This window comes from Mus pahari, chromosome 16 (assembly GCF_900095145.1).
Source record: "Mus pahari chromosome 16, PAHARI_EIJ_v1.1, whole genome shotgun sequence".
In the NCBI taxonomy this organism is placed as follows: domain Eukaryota; kingdom Metazoa; phylum Chordata; class Mammalia; order Rodentia; family Muridae; genus Mus; species Mus pahari.
Genome location: NC_034605.1, coordinates 3,252,264 through 3,265,588, shown reverse-complemented (window position 1 = coordinate 3,265,588; position 13,325 = coordinate 3,252,264). Strand labels below are relative to the sequence as shown.

At 45.5% G+C, this 13,325-nt stretch overlaps 1 protein-coding gene and 1 pseudogene across 3 annotated transcripts in view; both read left to right on the top strand.

The window, feature by feature from the left end:
- Positions 1–13,325, top strand: part of Cdc123 (cell division cycle 123) — a 51,293-nt gene that overhangs the window by 18,430 nt on the left and 19,538 nt on the right. For both annotated transcript variants that reach the window (XM_029547357.1, XM_021215333.2), the window contains exons 5-6: positions 3,932–4,027; positions 5,799–5,905. In XM_029547357.1, the coding sequence (XP_029403217.1) occupies positions 3,932–4,027; positions 5,799–5,905 (203 nt within the window). The remainder of the gene's footprint in view (positions 1–3,931; positions 4,028–5,798; positions 5,906–13,325) is intronic.
- LOC110333659 lies at positions 10,780–13,301 on the top strand (annotated as a pseudogene). Its single transcript, XR_002381100.2, has one exon. The product of XR_002381100.2 is annotated as a hepatocyte growth factor-regulated tyrosine kinase substrate pseudogene (transcript).

Genomic DNA, 13,325 nt, shown 5'->3' with positions numbered 1-13,325 from the left:
ATATACAGCAACACCTGGCCATGACAGGGCACACCTTTAATCCCAGCACTTGGGAGGCAGAGGCCAGCCTGGTCTACAGAAGGAGTTCCTGGATAGTCAGGGCTACACAGAGAAACCTTGTCTTGAAAACTTAAAAAGGAAAAAAAAGGAAGGAAGGAAGAATGGAAGAAAAGAAAAAAAAAGGAAGACAGACAGAGTTAACCATTAACTTAGCTTTGTTTGCCTGGAAAAAACAGTAAAGTAAAACAAACAGGAGCACAGTTAAGTCTGCCAGATCCAGTGTTTCAGTCTAGTAATTTGAGTAAATACAACTTTTGTATACGTTTTGTGGTTCTTTTTGATTCATTATTATTCTCTTATATATTACATCCCAACTACAGTTCTTCCCTCTCTCCTCCTCCAAGTCTCACACACACACCCACATAGCATTTTGTGGTTCTTAAAAACGCTTGCTGAGGAAAGCCTGATATGGCTGTCTCCTGAGAGGCTCTGCTAGCTCCTGACAAATACAGAGGAGGAAGCTTGCAGCCAACCATTGGACAGAGCATAGGGTCCCCAATGGAGGAGTTGGAGAAGGGACTGAAGGAGCTGAGCCAGACCCCACCCCCGGAACTCCCAGGGACTGGACCACCAACCAAAGAATACTCATGGAGGGACCCATGGCACTGGCCACATATGTGGCAGAGGATGGCTTTGTTAGATATCAGTGGCAGAAGAGGCCCTTGGACCTGAGGGTGTTCAATGCCCCAGTGTAGGGGAATGCCAGGGTTGGAAGATGGGAGTGGGTGGGTGGGGGAGCACCCTCATAGAGGCAGGGGGAGAGGGGTTTCCAAAGGGGAGACCTGGAAAGGGGAAAACATTTGAAATGTAAATAAAGAAAATATTCAATTAAAAAAAAAGCTATTGAGACAAAGAGAGAAAACGATGGTACAGCATTCAGGTTAGAAGGGCAGCTGGGGAGGTCTCAGAACGTCTAGGGATAGCAAATGAAAGTGGTTTTTATCTCTCTCACATTGGGAACATTTTCCTAGACAACTCCTTGGTGTCCCATGTTCAAAACTGGCTAACTGAGCTGTAAGCTTGAAACAGTGGTGTTTGTGTATAAGTAGTTTTCAGAGTATAAAATCATGAATCCAATGTAGATATGAAACTCTGGTTAACATATTTTCAAGATTTGACTCAGCTCCTGGAGGAACCAAGCAGGAATCAAAACTGGTTCAAAAGAGAATGCAAAAAGACATAATGATCAGGAGTATTAAGTTACTATGTAACCCTCTGGGATGGGAAGAGATGACAGTGGATCCCTTTCAGACAGGATACACATAGGATCTTTCTCAACATGATAGTTAGCTACAGTTTACCGAGTTCATAGTTCAAGTATAGTGAAAAATCACATAATAGTGTGCTATATGTAGACTTTGTATAATTTAGATTTTTCCGTAGGATTCATGGCTTAGTATTTCATAGGTTGGATGGTTTTGAGGGTTTGAGGGAAGCAGTCAAACCCTCATCTTTGAAACGTAGTAAATAGGTCTGGGTGTAGCTGTGCATGGCAGTAATCCCAGCAGTGTGGAGGGAGGGAGGGAGGGAGGGAGGGAGGGAGGGAGGAGAGTTCAAGGCCAGTGTGGCCTACATAGTGAAGTTAAGACCAGCCTGGGCTACATGAGAACCTGTCTCAAAAAACAAAGCAAACCAAAACAAAGTGAGTTTAAACAAATCCAGGGTTTTTGTTTTTTTTTTTTTTGCATATTGCCTAAAGCGCACACAGCCCTGAAGTTAGCACTGTAAAACCAAAGCGAAATGTGTGAGATATGGTGGTCCTTCCATGCAATACTTTGTGGCGTAGGCAAATGGAATCATTTGTCCTTGTAATTGTATCTCTTACAATTATTATTTTCATTTTTTTGTGTATGGGAATTTGCTTGCACATATGTCTGTGTACTACATTCATACCTGGATATGTCGGGGCCAGAAGAAAGCGTAAGTTCTCCTGTAACTTCTGTTCCAGACAGTTGTGAGTCAGTATGTGGGCTCTGGGAATTGATCGAACCCAAGTCTGCTGCGAAGCAAACCCAGTGCGCTTAACCATTGAACCATCTCTGATGCCCCGGTTGTATCTTGTATGGAAATTGCTGCTGATACAGATCTTAGATAAGTGAGTTTTACTGACAAAGCTCTGTGACAGCCAGATCTGCAGCTTCTGGTGATTTTGAGGAAGTAAATTGCATCCTTTGACAGGAGAGGCAAAAGGGAACTCTTAGTTCAGTTGAGGGGTATCTTCCTGACTTGTCTAAGCTGAGTAGGTAGTATACTAGTGGAAGAGAGATATGGGGCAATCTGTCAAGTCCGTCGGTGAGAGAGCTTGTTAGCCAGCCTGCAGTGTCTTGCTTACAGTTAACCCTTTTTAGAGTGTGCCTTGGTGTTAAAGTTCTTGCCTGGCATGCTTAGGGCCAGGGATCTAGTCTTTGCTACAGATCAACCAATGGTTGTTTCTAATTTTAAGATATTTTTAATTTTAAGAGCTTGCTTTTTCTTATCAGATTTTTGTGGATGTTTTTTGTTTTGTTTTGTTTTGTTTTTTCTCTACCACGGGCTAAATCTTGAAAGTCCGCGGAGTCATCTGGGTTTTGTACTGTGTAGGTAATTTTAATTAAAGTTATTTTTCAGAACCTGCAGTTTCCCAGTAGGGGGCAACAACCCCCTCTTTAGAGGCTACTGCAGTCTGATAGTGCCACGAAGAGTTTGTTACTATCCTTGTGTTATACCTCCCCCAAAAGTCCATTTCCAGCCCCCTTGATACTTACCTAGGCAGGATCTATTGGTAATCCAGCGCATCTTCCCACTGAACAGTAGTATTTCTGTTACTTCCTGGTTGAAGCAAACACTAGACTGTTTGAATTAATTTTTATACAAAAATGTCTTTTTCTAACTCTCAACCAAAAAGGAAAGGACATTTTAACTTTGTTTGTATTAGAACTTACTTGTAAATAGTAGTGTCTAGGTATAATTTATCCATCAGGTGTTTTTCATTTTCAGTGAACCTTTCGCATAAATGACCATTTAAGTATGGGGTATTATTGCTGAGAACCTGAGTGTATGCATAGGCAATTTCCCACCAGCATCTCTTCTCTCAAAAAATAGCTCTTGCTAGTCACTGTGTGAGTGTGTGTATGTGCATGTGCGTGCCGTGATTTCGGAGGCCGGAGGAAGATACTGGGCATCGCCCTCTATTGCTTTTATCTCACTGCCTTGACTCTCAGTAAACCTGGAGCTTGCCGTTTCAGTTAGGGAAGCTGACCAGTGGGCTCTTGTAATCTGCTTGTCTCTGCCCTCCAATGCTGAGGTTACAGGCATGGGTAGCCATGTCTGCTTTTGTACTGAGAGGTTAAACATGGGTCCTTCTGCTTGCTGCACTGAGCATACACATCCACTGCCTTTTCCCCAGTCCTTCCCACCCTTGCCCAGACCCTTTATAGACAGAGCATCGTGTAGCACCTATTGCCTCGAACTTTCTGTATAGTCAAGGATGTTTTGAGCTCCTGGTTCCTGCCTCTACTTGCCATGTGGTGGGATTACAGGGAAGATGCCATCTCACTTGGCTTTAGATGCTGGCATTAGATAAGTGTTCAGAAAGAACCACTGATTTGTTCCTCCCGTACCACTTACTTGGTGACATCTGTGTTTTCAGAGATGTGGGGTTTGGTTGTTTTGGAAAGTACCATTTAAGAAGTTGGTTATTTTATTTCTCTTTCTGGTAAATGCTATTTTCTTGGTGGTTTTATTTAATTGAGAGCAGGAATAAGAACAATAATTTGCATTATATATAATTCTGTTTTTGATACCCTAACTAAAACATTGAGATGTTGATCATGATTTCTGAGTCTCTTCTAATGATGTTGACTTGCTCACGGCCTGTTCTCTGTCTCTCTAGGCACCAGAGTTTCCTGAGTTCAACACTCAAGTCCAAGAAGCTATCAATTCGCTGGGGGGTAGTGTCTTCCCTAAGCTTAACTGGAGTGCCCCAAGGGTAGGAAGATGTAAAGAAATCTCACTATTTGAATAGCTGTTTGTTTCGTTCCCTCCGAGGATCTAATGTACCTTCCGGTACATCCCTAATTTCAGGGAAAACACTGTTGAGATTATTATATTTTCCCTCTGTTGTTTTATTCTTCTGATTTTGCTGTTTGTACTTTCTGGGAAATACTGTGCATTCTGCCAAAAGACAGTTTGGCCTCTTGTGTTGCCAATTGTACTAGGATTTATTTAAAACGTCACCCTCTCAGTTGAGCAAGATTTTCTCTCTTGAAAAGTACAATAACTATGGTGGCCCAGAGAGCTAGCTCAGTGGTGAAAGTGCCTGCCATCTAGCCACGTGACCTGCATGCGCTCCAGGGGCCCACGGGGCAGGGGAGAGCCAGATGACCTGCGTGCGCTCCAGGGGCCCACGGGGCAGGGGAGAGCCGGGTGACCTGCGTGTGTTCCAGGGACCCTCGAGGCAGGGGAGAGCCGAGTGTGGGAAGGTTGTCCTCTAACCTTGCATACACAGACACACACTGACACAGACACGCCTGTACACAGTGGCAGGGATTCACTTTTGTTTCTCCACATATTGGGTGTTTGCTGTGTCTGTCCTTTTGCAAACACCCTGTCCTCACCTGAGGTATACTACTACAATTACCAACATCTTCTCATTCCATGTTTTGCCATCCTTAGAGTTAATAGTTGCTTTATTTTTTATTCAGCTGTGTGGTTTGCTGTGTACACACTGATGTTTTTGTGGAATTAAATATGATATTGGGTATACTTTCTTTAACTAGAAGTTTATTGTCTTTTTCATTGGGAGAAATTATAAAGACATCATGTAGAGGTTTTTAAATTCATTTTTAGTTTCTCGAACAACTTTTCATCTACATGAATAATGTTTTAAATTTTCTTTATTTCCACTTAAGATAGGAAGATTATTTCTGGTTGTAAATTCCTTATGCACCTGTTCATTTGTTTATGGAATGACTTGTATGCACCAGTGCTTTCTTCCTTGCAGTGTGGATAATTGGACAGTTTTGGTAATGATTGGTGGTTTTCATTGTGTATTTTAGCCTGTGTCTGGTCTGTCTATAGAAGTGTGACTTTATCACACTGCACTGAGCCCGGTTACTTTATGTCCACATGTCCAGTGCAACCCCTGCTTTGGGTTGTGGTGGTGAAACTGTTTGACTTCTTCCTTCCTGATCAGATGAACAGGGTCTTGATTGCCCTGAGCATCCAAATTCAGGTGCCTGTCGGCCGGTCTCCCCAAACAGGAAGGCTGGAAATGACTGCTTTTACTTTGGAGAGCAGCTGATTCGTCACCACTTGATTCTTTGCCCTGACCTGTATGACTGCATTAACCCTCCTTCCATCTTATCGTGAAAGACATTGCAAAGTATTTGGCCCTGGTCTAAATGTGTGTGTCCTCCTATCTCAGTAGCATAACTATACTTTTTTGAAAAAAAAAAAAAATACTCATTTGTTTGTCTTGTGGGTGTACTTGTGTGTGCATTTTTGGAAGCCAGAGGACAATTTGTGGGACGTGTGGCCCAGATACTGTAGTCAGTGAAAGCTGGTGGGAAGCGCCTTCGCCTGCTATGCCGTCTCGGTCCTCAGTGTACATAACTGAGTGTCTAGCATGGGCTGATCCTGCTCTGTCTGTTGAGAAGTGTAATTTGACCCTGGGGGTGCCGGGCACTGGTGCTCTCTCATCTGTGTGCCTGGGCTGCCCTTGTGGGGTGTGTTGTAACTCACACATGTTTATTGTTTAGGATGCACACTGGATAGCGATGAACAGTTCTCTGAAGTGTAAAACCCTCAGTGACATCTTCCTGCTTTTCAAGAGTTCTGATTTCATCACCCATGACTTCACACAGCCGTAAGTATCTTGTGAGTGGCTGCTTCCCATTGGTGACATTCCACTCTCTCCAGGGCCGCACTGTAACAGTTCTGCATCGTGAGCTGCTTCATGGCCCTCAAATGAGTATTAGAGCAAAATTTTCTTTGTCTTTTAAATAAATGCTATACAGTGGATACGCCCGTCAAGATTTTATATATAGTAAACATTTTGGTAATTTTTACTGTTATAAAATTCAAGTATGTGTATAATGAAAAAACGAAATTAATAACTACTGATGAGAAGAATAATGTAGCAGTAGTTTTACATTTGTATTCGTAGAGCCCTCTGGTGAGATGAAAGCTATTTCCTCTCATGTTCCACCCCCATAAGGGCTTTTTTTTTTTTTTTAAATTAAATCTAATGCTATGAATAAAGAGATGCTGAACTGTACGACATTCGCACTGCTTTGTATCCATTAACTAACCGGTAGGGCCTTGTACTGACTTTTATTCTTCCCTGCAGAAAGACTTCGAGGACATCTTGGTCTTTCTATACATAGGTTCTCATTGCTTTTCATTTTGAAGCTGATGGTTTTAAAAATCAGCTTTGCCATTCAGCAGTTGATGGTAAAACCACCAGGCAGGTTTGACTTTTATTTATTTATTTATTTATTTATTTACTTACTTACTCACTTACTTACTTTTTGACTTTTAAGGAGGAAGTTATGGCAGCAAGTGAGCGTGAGGCCTTAGATTTTGAGCGTTCGCCCACAAATGAATGGCCTTGCTTCTGCTGCCAGCTAAGGTGCTGGAGGGAACAAAGGCTGTGCGCTCAGCCACCAGCCCCTCAGTCAGGCCTCACTGATGTGTAATCTCTCGCAGCAGCACTGAGAGCCCTGCCTGCTGGGATGGCTTGGCTGCAGGGCACCTGTCTTTCAGAAGCTCTCCAAGACTGAGAGTGCAATCCTTTAGGTCCCACAAGGTCAGGCAGTGTTTACCGAGGCCTGAATATGTTCACTCACTGGTTCAAAGCCCCACTGCTGGATACTGCCAGTTACAGATCCTTTTCAGAATGCTTCCCATTAAACTGTACAATAGAATAAGACATCAGTGATTATCCTAATACATAATTGTTGACCTGTGCAAATTTTTACAGTATTATAAAAATGAATTTGTATTGTTTACACTATTTTGAGGCTTACCTTGATTAAAGAAATCAACATTATAATGTAGTCAGGATTCTTTTCATGTTTTAGTTGTGTTGTTTTAATTGTGTGTACATGTCTATGTGGAGGACCCACACAGGTGGTGTGTAAGAACCGTGTGTGCTCTTAACTCCTGAACTCTTTCTCCAGTTCCTATAGTAAGGATTTTAAGTTAACAAAGCTAACTGAAAACAGCTTGCACACATAGGGTTTATTGCCCCAACTATATTATTTCTAACATGTTTCCTGCCTATCTCAGCCTTGTGCTTTGATCAGTTTGTGTGCATACCCCTGGAAGTTAGGATGTGTTGGTTAGTTTTGTCACTGACAGAATACCTAAGCTGAACAACTGACACGGTGCAGAGGTTTATTGTGACTCATGACTTTAGAGGTTTTGCCTGTCGTTGATGGCCCTGTTTCTTCAGTCTGAGGTAGCATCATGCATCATGGCAGGGATGTGTGCTAGGAGAGGCCTGTTCACCTCTGGCAGCCTGTAAACAGGCTGAGACAGGAGGTGGTCAAGAACACCCCCCCCCCCCACACACACACACACACTCACCTAACTTCCTTTAGTAGGTCCCATGTACTAGAGGCTCCGCTCTCTCTGCAGACATCATGAGGTGCTTTCAGCTAGCACTTGGCCTGAGAGGGACTTGAAGTTTCAGGGTCTACCTACCAGGGGTGGTGGTAAAGCATGGGTACATCAGAGTCTGTCAGCAAGGCTGCAGGTTGAGAGCTGGAGGGTCCGCCTGTGCCTGCACCGGCAGAGTTTCCTGTAAGTAGTATGTTTTGGCTTTGGCTTTCCTGTTCTTCATGTGATGATGTAGGCAAGAGCTTTAGAGTGGAGATTGAATCATAGTGCTTACCAGGAGTCTGCATAAGATTTGCTGACTGCGCTATTTGCCTGCATATCAGCATTCTCTGTGATTAGACTCACTGACTTACTGCAGTTCTTTTATTATGTTATTGATTGTCAGTTCAGTATGAGAAAGCCTCCTGATGCTCGGTTAACCGTTAGAAGAAAAAGCGGAGTGAGTGAAAGGGTGAAGCCAGTCATCAGGGCTCAGATTAAAGGAAGTAGATTTGACCAGGGTGTTTGGATTTTTGGTTTCGTTTTCTTTTTGTCTTCGCAATTTACACTTAGCTACATTCAGCATATACTTTTCTTAATATTATCACAAAACTGATTATTACAGGAAGGCACCCACCATCCGCAGGCCCACAGACCTCAAGCGGATGCTTAAAGTCATAGATAGTACTGAACACCATATGTACTGGTTTTCTTTCTCTGTACAGACATGCCTGTGATAAGTTCCACCTTTTCACTTCCAGAATGCACTAAGGTTATGGTTTCTCTTGACATATTTGACTTGCTAGCTCTTGGGGTCACTATTATTGTACAATAGGGTTTCTTGAACACAAGTATCACAATACCAAGGTAGTCCGACTGATAACTAAGACAACTACCACACTACTAACACATGGGTAGTGTGTAACAAATAGATACACTAGACAGTGGGGTGGGTTTCATCTTGGATAGGATGAAGCAAGACACCGGAATACAGGAGAGTTATTAGTTTAAAATTTGAAAGTTGTTTCTGAAATTTTTAAAAATAAATTATCATAATCACAGGAATCTAAACTGCTGATAAGACTTAAATAATCCAAATGAACTTCAGCAGAGGTGTCAGGTGTAAGTTTCCTGTGCGTAAGTGGACCTGACATAACCGTGGCCATATTAGTTTTCAGCTTTTCTTATCTAGATGTGTGTGTGTGATTCAGATCACATCTTAGTTACTTTGTGTGACAGTGAAACACTGTTGCTGAAGAAAGGCTGTGTTTGGGTTTATGGTTGCAGAGGGTTAGTGTCCCTGATGTGATGGCAGAGTGAAGGCATGCTGGCAGGAGCCGCTGAGAGCTCCCAACTTAAACCATGAGCAGGAAGCAGGGGGAACTAAGTAGGAGTGGTACAGGGCTTTGAAACCTCAAAGCGCATCCCCGGCAAGAGCAGGCCTCTTAAGGTGTCCAAACAGTGCCACCAGCGGGGACCAAGTTTTCCCATGCCTGCGACCATAGAGGACATTTCTTTCAAACCACTCAGGTGGTCTGATTTTTAAATAGAGCATTCTTGCCTCTTTGGAGAAAAGATTTATGGTAATTCTAATCGCTCTTACTTCACGTTTATCTTTCCTTTTCTACTGATAGTTGAAAAATCTAAAAAAATGGCGTCTGCTTTCAGAAAGGCTATTCCACCAAAATGTGGATTTTCCTTTTTAGTCTGTCCTTTGTTTTCCACCCACACATTTTAAGTTTTCTTCCATAGAATAAGGCCTTGTTTAGCGTGACACACAATGTTGTAATCTTACAGCTTTTTTTTTTTCTGAAGAGAGAGTTGTTACTATGATCAAGTTGGCTCATCTTCTACATATCTGAGCTCCTGACAGGTTCTGAATGGCCTTTCTCTTCTGCCTCTACTGTCCCCTTCAAGGACACACTCATCCATCTGGTTAATTATCTCCAGAAGGAAATGCCTACAGTGATAACCTCTGTTATCACATATGTTCTGAAGCTACTCATTTAAAAATTACATAAATGTTAAACCAGTTAAAAATAATGAGATAGGGTGGTAGAATGCAAATATGAATTAAAATGTCTTTTTTTTTTAAAGTAGTAATATGATGACTAACCAAGGGAGGAATTGGCATATGTAGGAATAGAGTAGCTTTTTTTTTTTTTTTTTTTTTTAAATTGAGGCTGGGGAGATGGATCAGTCTGTAAAGCGCAAGCACGAGGACCTGAGTGTGGGTCCCCAAGACCCACATAAAGCTGGATATGGCGGTCCTTCCTGAATCCCTGGCAGGGGTGGAGGAAGGGACATGTGGGAAGCCCAGAGCTTGATGACTACAATAGTCATGCAGTGCCTGGTGCACAGTTGGTGCTAGTGTTGGGGAAACATAAGATGTGGCCTTGTTGAAGGAGGTGTGTCATGAGGGGTGGTCTTGAAGGTTTCAGAAGCTAACATTGTTTGTGTGTGGGTGTGTGTGTGGGGGGGGGTGTGTCTGCCTCGTGTTTGTGCATCAAGTTTGTAAGCTCTCAGGCACTGCTCCATCACCATGTCTGCCTGGCTACTCCCCATCATTATGGTCATGGGGTTTCGTCAAGGCAAGGGAAAAGTGGCTGAGAATCTTATTACAGAGCCCAAGGTCTTGATGGTGATTTTATTCTTGACCTCAGGTTCATTGATTGTTTTCTTCCTCCCTCTCTCTCTCTCTTCCTCTTGCTTCTTCTTTTCCTCTCTCTTTTTTTCTTCTTTTTATTTTATTTACTTACACACTGTTCCAGGCTGACCTGGAACTTACTGTGTAGCCTAGGCTAGCCTAGACCTCATAATAGTGCCCCTGGGTCAGTCCTGCCTCAAGGTCCTGGTGCACACATGCACCATCCCGCCAGGCACTTCCTGGTTTCTGCCTCCCGGTCTTGGTGCAGGCACTTCCTGGTTTCCTACCTTAGCCTGGATAATGTCTGAGACATAGATTACCTACCCGAGAGTATTCTGCTTGTCTCCGTCGTGCCTGGTGTCACAACATAGGTACTCCATTAATATTCTTAGTGCTTCTCATGCTGGTCCTCGTGGGCAAGAGTAGTTATTTTTAAAGAATTGAACAATTGTAATTTTTATTAACCTGACATTTCATGGCTTTAATTTTGATCAACCTGAAACGACCTGTAAGATTTATTTTTGCTTAAGAATTGTTAAATAGGCGTCAGCTCCAAAAGAGGGAGCAACCACAGCATCTGTCTGGAGTGGGGTCGCCATGGGGCGAGGCAGCGGCACCCTCGAGCGTCTCCTAGACGAAGCCACCAGCCAGCTTCTATTGGAGTCAGACTGGGAGTCCATTCTACAGATCTGTGACCTGATCCGTCAGGGGGACACACAAGCAAAATATGCTGTAAACGCCATCAAGAAGAAGGTCAATGATAAGGACCCACACGTGGCTTTGTATGCTTTGGAGGTGATGGAGTCTGTGGTAAAGAGCTGTGGCCAGACAGTCCATGATGAAGTGGCCAACAAACAGACCATGGAAGAACTAAAGGAGCTGCTGAAGAGGCAAGTGGAAGTTAATGTTCAGAACAAGATCTTGTACCTGATCCAGGCCTGGGCACATGCCTTCCGGAACGAACCCAAGTACAAGGTGGTCCAGGACACATACCAGATCATGAAGGTGGAAGGACATGTCTTCCCTGAATTTAAGGAAAGTGATGCCATGTTTGCTGCTGAAAGAGCCCCTGACTGGGTGGATGCTGAGGAGTGCCATCGGTGCAGAGTACAGTTTGGGGTGGTGACCCGCAAGCATCACTGCAGAGCATGTGGGCAGATCTTCTGTGGCAAGTGCTCCTCCACCATCCCCAAGTTCGGCATTGAGAAGGAGGTGCGCATGTGTGAGCCCTGCTATGAGCAGCCGAACAAGAAGGCAGAAGGGAAGGCTTCCTCTACCACTGAGCTGCCCCCAGAGTACCTGACCAGCCCCCTGTCACAGCAGTCTCAGCTGCCCCCAAAGCGGGATGAGACAGCCCTGCAGGAAGAGGAGGAGCTGCAGTTGGCTCTGGCCCTATCACAGTCAGAGGCTGAGGAGAGAGAGGATGAGGCAGAAAACAACATAGACAGCACATCCAAAGGCAGAGCCTACACCCTTATCTTCCTCTGCGCGCCCAGCTGGCAGCCTGTATTCCTCGCCTGTGAACTCATCAGCACCTCTGGCTGAGGACATCCACCCTGAGCTTTCAAGATACCTCAACCGGAACTACTGGGAAAAGAAACAGGAGGAAGCACGGAAGAGCCCCACATCTTCTGCACCTGTGCCCCTGACAGAGCCAGCTGCCCAGCCTGGAGAAGGACATACAGCGCCCAACAGCATGGCAGAGGCTCCTCTTCCAGAGACAGACTCTCAGCCCATAACTCCCTGCAGTGGCCCCTTTAGTGAGCAGTACCAGAATGGGGAGTCAGAGGAGAGCCACGAGCAGTTCCTCAAGACCCTGCAGAATGCTGTCAGCACTTTCGTCAACCGCATGAAGAGCAACCACATCCGGGGCCGCAGCATTACCAATGACTCGACTGTGCTATCACTCTTCCAGTCCATCAACAGCATGCACCCGCAACTGCTTGAGCTGCTCAACCAGCTGGATGAGCGCAGGCTGTACTACGAGGGGCTTCAGGACAAGCTGGCACAGATACGTGACACCCGAGGGGCTCTGAGCACCCTGCGTGAAGAACACAGGGAGAAGCTGTGCCGGGCAGCTGAGGAGGCTGAGCGTCAACGTCAGATCCAGCTGGCGCAGAAACTGGAGATGATGAGACAGAAGAAGCAGGAGTACCTGGAGGTGCAGAGACAGCTAGCTATCCAGCGCCTGCAGGAACAGGAGAAGGAACGGCAGATGCGCCTGGAGCAACAGAAGCAGACTGTTCAGATGCGTGCCCAGGTGCCTGCTTCCCCCTTGCCTTATGCCCAGCTCCAGGTTATGCCCACAACTGGGGGTGTACTCTACCAGCCCTCAGGCCCAGCCAGCTTCCCTGCCACCTTCAGCCCAGCAGGCTCAGTAGAGGGCTCTCCGATGCATGGTATGTATATGAGCCAGCCAGCCCCAGCCACTGGCCCCTACCCCAGCATACCTGGCACCACAGCAGATCCCAGCATGGTCAGCACCTACATGTACCCAACAGGTGCCCCTGGGCCACAGGCAACCCCTCAGGCCCAGGCCAGGCCCACCACCAGCCTTGCTTACTCCTCCTACCAGCCCACGCCAACCCCAGGCTACCAGAGCGTGGCTTTTCAGGCCCCACAGAGCCTCCCAGCCATCTCGCAGCCTCCACAGACCAGCAACATAGGCTACATGGGGAGCCAGCCAATGTCCATGGGCTACCAGCCGTACAATATGCAGAATCTCATGACCGCCCTTCCCGGCCAGGATGAGTCTCTACCGGCCCAGCAGCCTTACATCCCAGGGCAGCAGCCGCTGTACCAGTAGATGGCCCCCAGCACCGGCCCTCCCCAGCAGCAGCCCCCTGTGGCCCAGCCAGCACCTACACAGGGACCACCAGCACAGGGCAGTGAGGCCCAGCTCATCTCCTTCGACTGACCCTGAGTCTGGCGCTCACCATGCAGAGTAACACTACAGTTCACCAGAAACCACTTATGTCTAACTAGCCNTTCCTCCCCTATCACTGCNCTGTAGTGTCCCTTCTGTGAGCAAGGGGTC